This window comes from Tupaia chinensis, unplaced genomic scaffold, assembly GCF_000334495.1.
Source record: "Tupaia chinensis unplaced genomic scaffold, TupChi_1.0 Scaffold000178_1, whole genome shotgun sequence".
In the NCBI taxonomy this organism is placed as follows: domain Eukaryota; kingdom Metazoa; phylum Chordata; class Mammalia; order Scandentia; family Tupaiidae; genus Tupaia; species Tupaia belangeri.
The window spans coordinates 1645649-1652607 of NW_006159653.1; the positions used below are offsets into that span (position 1 = coordinate 1645649).

The following is a 6959-nucleotide window of genomic DNA, read 5'->3' on the forward strand; positions in this document are numbered from 1 at the left end:
CCAGCCACCGGCGCGGTGGCTGAGGTGCTGGACTCCCACGTGGCCAGCGCAGTCCGGGGCCCGGCCCTGGCGGCTCGCTCGCTTTCTCCCTCTGCCTTTCTCCAGCGATCACACCCGCCCTGCAGCAAATCTGAAAATAATAATAAGATTAAATTTTTAAAAATAAAATTAAATAAATGTTTTTTTTTAATAAAATGGAATAAATCATTAATTAAATGAAAAAAAAACATCAAGCACACCTACTATGCGACCCAGCGAGGACAGTCTGGGGTATGTGTCCAGGAAGCAGTGCTATCACAGAGACTGGGACATTCGTGTTCACGCAGGCGTGTGGGTGGACAGAGTGGGGCAGCCGCCAAGGCTGGGCCAGCAGTACGGTGACGGGCACAGCGGACCGGCCGGATGAGCACAGAGTGCACAGGAGTCTAGAACACGCGACATGGCAGGTCTGCGGTCACCAGGGGGCATCAGGCGCCAGTGAGGTGATACCAGGTCACTGGTGTGTACATCTGTCAAAGCGCAGTGCCCTCTTTAAACCGATGCAGCTCACTACACGTGAGTTAAACCTCGACAAAAGTGCGATTAAAAGGGGGTTATAGGGGCCGGCAGGCGGCACGGTGGTTAAAGGCGCTGGACTCCCACATGGCCAACCACGGTTCAAGTCTTAGACCTGGTGGCTTGTTTTCTCAATATCTCTCTCTCTGTGTCTCTCTGATCAAACTGGAAAATAATAATGATAATAATAATAAAGTTAAATAAAATAATTCTTAAAAAAGAAAGGGGGGGGACTATGTAGACCAGCAGTTAGCGTAATGGCTGTGGTGCTGGACTCCCATGTAGTCACCTGCAATTTGAGTCCCAGACCTGGTGGCTTAAACTCATGCCGGGCGCGTGTGCGTGCGTGCCCAAGACCCCAAGAGGCGAATAGAGGAGAAGGGATTGCGGCATAGCCAGCCCCCCTAGGGGGGGATTTCTCGCTTTCTGTGTCTGTCTGTCTGTCTTTCTGGTGAGTATAGGCGCCCTATAGCAAAAACCTCTCAAAAAAAAAAAAAATAGGATTATGGAGCCATCAGGTGGTGTGGAGGCTAGGGTGCGGGATCCCACGTGGCTGGCTGCTCCATTCAAATCCCAGAATCTGCATCTTGAAAATGACACCAGCTGTGTGTGTGCGTGCCCCAAATCCCACGAGGACATCAAGAAAAGGGGACTGTGGCACGGCCATTCCCCGGGGGGGATCTCTTCCTCCCTCTCCCTCTCCCTTTCTCTCTTGAGCACACATGCCCTAGAGCACAAAAGAAACAACAAAAAAAAGAGAGGCCAGGGGCCAGCAGGTGGCGTGGTAGTTAAGGCACTGGACACTCCCACGTGGCCAACCATGGTTCAAGTCCTGGACCTGGCAGATTGCTTCTCACTTTCCTTCTCTTTCTGTATCTCTCTCTGGTCAAATTAAAATAAATGAATGAATAAATAAAATTAAATAAGCAATTCTTTAAAAAAAAACAAAAGAGCCTAGCAGGTGGCATAATGGTTAGGGTGCTGGACTTCCACATGGTTAATTGCAGTTCAAGTCCCAGACCTGGCAGCTTGAAACACACACTGGGCGTGTGTGTGCCTGCCCAGAATCCCAAGAGGGGAGTGGGGGAGAGAGGGTTTCAGAGTGGCCACCCCACGGGTGATGCCTCGCCCTCTCTCTCTGTCTCTCCAGCGAGTACACACACCCTATAGCAAAACTCTCTTTCTCTCAAAAAGAGAGGGGATAACGGAGCCAGCCAGGTGGTTGGGCAGCTAAGGGGCTGGAACCCACATGGCCAACTTCATGGTTCGAGTCTTGGACCCAACAGCTTGAAAAGCATACCAAGTGCGCGTACATGCCCAAACCCCCAGACGAGAATGGAGGAGGGACCATGGCGTGACCATTCCCCCTTGGACGGTGACTTCTCACTTTCTGCCAGCAAGTTTGAAAACCTAGACAAAATGGACGGATTCCCTGAGAGACACAAGTTGCTCACAGGAGAAGGAGAAAGCGAGGGGTCCACACAGATGAAAGCCGCTGAGGTGCAGAACCTTCCTTCAGAGAACATTACGTGCACGCTCTACTGGTGAGTACTAACATTCAAGAGAGAGTAACCACGCAGGTCATTCATGAGACAGGAGCACACACTCCAATCACTTCACGAGGCAACGTTACCCTGATACTAAGACCAAACGGGCCGGCCGGCGGGTGGGTAAGGGTGCGGACTCCCACACGGCTGAGTGTGCTTTGAGTCCCGGACCTGGCAGCTTGCTTTCTCACTTTCTCTCTCTCACACTCTGTCTCTCTCTGGTCAAATTAAACTAAATTAATTAAATGGAATAAAAATAAATAAAAATCAAAAAAATGCAGACCGCCATTCCCCATGGACCGACAAACAGAGACTAACAACACGTGGAAAGGGTGGTAACCATGCCGACGTTTATCCAGAAAGTGATGTTTAGCTTTTATTTTTACTTAAAGAATTATTGTATCTAACTTCATCTACTTATTTGTTTATCTTATTTGACCAGAGAGGGACGGAGTGAGAGAGAGAGAGGGAAAGTGAGAAGGCAAGCTGCCAGGTCCGGGACTCAAACCGCAGTCAGCCATGTGGGAGTCCAGTGCCCTTAACCACCACGCCACCTGCTGGCCCCATGAGGTTTAACGTTCTAGAACGTGTCCATGTGAGGGACAAGGTGGCGAGCAGTGAAGGACACGCTGTGAGACAGACACACACTGGAAGGGGCCAGGCTCACGTACGAGCCTCCCTGAGAAAGCTGGGCATACGCACCAGCATCCAGGGCTGGCTGAGACAGGTCGTGACCAACTGGGTACGTGCTCTCTGCCTCTCTCACCCATACAAGAAATCAAACTTTTAAATAAAACCTAAAGACAATCTAGTCATGGGGCCAGCAGGTGGCATGGGAGTTAAGGCACTGGACTCCCACATGGCCCACTGTGGTTCGAGTTCTGGACTTGGTGGGTTGCTTTCTCACTTTCTCTCCCTGGTCAAATTAAATAATGGTAATAATAAATGTAACCTACTGTATCAACAGAGTAAAACGCCAAGTCATATGATTATATATATTTTTACTTGACAAAATTCAGCCCCAGTCATGATTAAAAACTTTCAGAGAGCAAGTCACTATCATACTTAACGATAAGAGACTGCTCCCCTAAGACTGGAAAGAGACCAGCTTCTACTTAACATTGTACTAGCAATCCCAGCCAGTGCACTAAGACAAGAAAATAGATAAAAGGCATACAGTTTGGCAAGGAAGGACTAAAACTATTGGACAACATGATTGTGTAATAAGGAGTTTACGAAAAATCTGCTAGAAATGAGTGCGTGCAGCAAGGTCACAGGGTACAAAGCCGAAGTACACTCAGGTGTTTTTCTAAGTATTATGAAGAAACATTTACCAAAAAAATCCCAAAACATGAAATACTTAGGAAAACCACTGAATACAACGTGCAACCCTTTTAACAAAGAAAATTACAAATCATAGCTACAAAAAAAAAAATGTAAAGACCTCAATAAATAGAAAGTTACTGTCAAGTTCAGAGAAGAATTCACACTGTTAAACTCCTAGTTCTCTCTAAGTCTACTTAGTCTACATAGTCCCAATCAAACCCCAAGTTGGCTTTTATGTAGAAATTAACAAGATAATTCTTATGTTTATGTGGAAAGACAAAGAACCTAGAAGAGCCAAGACTACTACTATTATTTTTGGAGAGGTTTTTGCTATACGGCTCATGCACTCACCCAGAAAGACACAGAAAGACAGAGAGACAGAAAGTGAGAAATGATCCCTCACGGGGGATGGCCACGCCGCAATCCCTTCTCTTCCATTCTCCTCTTGGGAGCATGGGCACACCCACTCACACACCCAGCATGAGTTTAAACCACCAGGTCCGGGACTCGAACCGCAGTCAACTATGTGGGAGTCTGGTAACGTAACCATTACACCATCTACTGGTCCCAAGCCAAGACAATTCTGAGAAAGGGTAAGGTCAGAGGGTTTAAGCAGACAGTGGCTAATTCGGGTAACACAGTGGTGACTTTTGGACACGTGGAGAAACGTGCTTTCCTGGGCTGTCATTTATTTATTTATTCCTTAATTCATTCATTTTCATTTGACCAGAGACAGAGAGAGAGACACAGAGAGCACGGGGGGGGGGGGGGAGTGGGAAAGCAAGCCACCAAGTCCAGGACTCAAACCGTGGTTGGCCATGTGGGAGTGTCCAGCGCCTTAACCACCACGCCACCTGCTGGCCCTGGGCTGTCTTTTATAGCGAAGCAAATGAATGCGGAGCTGCTTTTGTGCTGGCTAAAGGAAGTTGCGTGTGTCCACTAGAAAGGACTGAGCCGGTAAGAGCGGACACACAGAACTACATGGCGCTAGAGGACTGAGCCGGTAAGAGCAAACACACACAGAACTACATGGCGCTAGAGGACTGAGCCGGTAAGAGCGGACACACACAGAACTACATGGCGCTAGAGGACTGAGCCGGTAAGAGCGGACACACAGAACTACATGGCGCTAGAGGACTGAGCCGATAAGAGCGGACACACAGAACTACATGGCGCTAGAGGACTGAGCCGGTAAGAGCAGACACACAGAACTACATGGCGCTAGAGGACTGAGCCGATAAGAGCGGACACACAGAACTACATGGCGCTAGAGGTCTATTTTTAGCTGATTAACATTTGAAAACAACTGGCTTTCTATTTCAGTTTTAACTTTTTGTCTTTTAAGAAAATAAACTTGGAAACGGCTTGGGGCTGCAGCACCTGGCAACTTTAGCTCGGGCCGGCCGCCCCCGTCAGAGGAGCTGGGGCCGCCCAATGCCCGCTTAGTCTACACAGTTCTCTACCTGTGTGTCCCGGTGTTTGTGTTTATTCTCGGGCCCACAGCTGCTCCACTCAAAGCCGCACCCACTTGTGGGGCCCCTGACTTATCATAAAGCTGCGACGCTCACAGCAGTGCCTGAGGCAGCGACGTCCAGAGTGACGGCAGACTCAAGCCCACACGATGGCCCGTCCTCCCCCAGAGGCCACGGCCATCCAATGCCAAGAGCACCCTCCGACGGGCAGTGTGAACAGGCGGGCACCAGGATGCCAGGAGCACACGCCCTATAGAAAAAACCCAAAACCAAGATGCAAAGAAGTGAGCCTCTCCCCACCTCGCCCCACGTGTAAGTGCTAACTTGAGACGGACACTGCAGGGCCGGCAGGTGGCGCGGCAGCTAGGGAGTCAGACTCCCACGTGGCTGACCACGGTCTGGGTCCTGGACCTGGTGGCGTGCTTTATCACTTTCCCCCTCTCTCTGGTCAAATTAAATAATAATAATAATAGTAAATTAAATAGATAATTCTTGAATAAAAGAGAAATGGAACACTGTAAATTTTATAGAAATGTAAAATAAAGGGCTATAAAACTTCTAGGAGAAAATACAAGAGGAATTCACTGTGTGATCTAAGATTATAAAGAGATTTCTCAGGACACAAAAAGTAAAGATGAATAAGCCTCACCAAAAGCATCAACAGCTATTCTTTTTTTTTTTTTTAAAGAATTATTTAACTTAATTTATTCATTCATTTATTTATTTTTAATTTGACAAGAGAGAAACACCGAGAGAGAGAGGGAGAGAGAAAGTGAGAAAGCAAGCCACCAGGTCCAGGACTCAAACCATGGTCTGCCATGTGGGAGTGTCCAGTGCCTTAATCACCACGCCACCCACTGGTCCCAACATCTATTCTTCAAGGGATGCTGTGGACAGAGGAAGAGCACCTACAAACTGAAAGAAAACGTCCCACGCACACATTCTCAGATTCTGTAAGAATTCTTCACTTTAATAATAAGCAACTCAATGTTCGAAATGGACAAAAGGTTAGAAGGGCGTTTTTAAAAAGAAGGCTGTCTCTCTGGTGAGTGCACATGCCCTATAGCAAAAATCTCTTTTTTCCCTATTTTCTTTTTTGAGAGAGAGGTTTTCACTATAGGGCGTGTGAGCTCGCCAGACAGAGAGAGAGACAGAACGTGAGAAATCACCCCCAGGGGGGATGGCCACGCCGCAATCCCTTCTCCTCCATTCTCCTCTCGGGATCTAGGGCACGCATGCACACGCGCCTGGCGTGAGTTTTTTAAGGTGCCGGATCCGAGATTCAAACTGTGGTCAAGTAGCTGGGGCTCCAGAGATGTAACCGTTACACTGTCTGCTGGTCTCTACAGCAAAAATCTCTTAAAAGAATAATAAAACCTCTCTAAAAAAAAAGTGTACTGAAGAGCAATGAAAACATGTGTCTCCCAGAAGACGTACACACAGACGTTCACAGCAATTTTATTCAAACAGCGAAGCGGCAGGCAGACACTGACGCGGCTATGCGGTCGGGTGGCGCCCAGGGCAGAAACGCCCACGCATGTCAGGAGCGCTAGGCGAGCAAAGGCCGGACAGAGCAGGGCGCCGGCACCACTGGGGAGAGCCGGGCGGAGCGCGGCCCGCAGGCACGGGAAGCAGATCGCGGCTGGCTGGTGCGCGGCAGCTGGGCCAGGGAGCCTCCCAGGGCAGCGGAAGGGCCGAGAGCTCGCCCCGGGGACTCCGCCACGTTCCCGGGGGGCGCGTGGGGCGGCAGCTCTGTCTGCGTGGGCACCCGCACCCCGCAGACTCAGGAGGACCTGACCGCCCAGCCGACGCCGGGTCAAGCCAACCAACTTGACCTGCGCGCCTCCCCGCAGCCGCAAAGGGCGCTAACAAAACCGGGAGCCTCCCGCCGTGTAAGCAGCAGCCCGCCGAGCTGCAGCCCCCGCCGCCCTGTGCGCTCTCCGAGAACGCAGGGGGGAACACCTTGATGGCCAGGGACACCGCCCGCCCACCACCACTTAAATAAGGGTCTCGCAGTACGGAGAGGCGGCTTTTCACACGGCGGCACGGCCACCAAGCC

At 49.9% G+C, this 6959-nt stretch overlaps 1 protein-coding gene across 3 annotated transcripts in view; it reads right to left on the reverse strand.

Annotated features, from left to right (window-relative positions):
* The window catches only part of HAGH (hydroxyacylglutathione hydrolase), a 21266-nt gene that overhangs the window by 3005 nt on the left and 11302 nt on the right, over nt 1-6959 (reverse strand). Inside the window, exon 4 of one of the 3 annotated variants that reach the window (XM_027770977.1) lies at nt 6343-6933. The exons of the other annotated variants lie outside the window; for them this stretch is intronic. Coding sequence (XP_027626778.1) covers nt 6398-6933 — 536 coding nt within the window. The 3' untranslated portion in view covers nt 6343-6397. Of the gene's footprint in view, nt 1-6342; nt 6934-6959 lie in introns of those variants that run through there. 3 annotated transcript variants of the gene reach the window in all.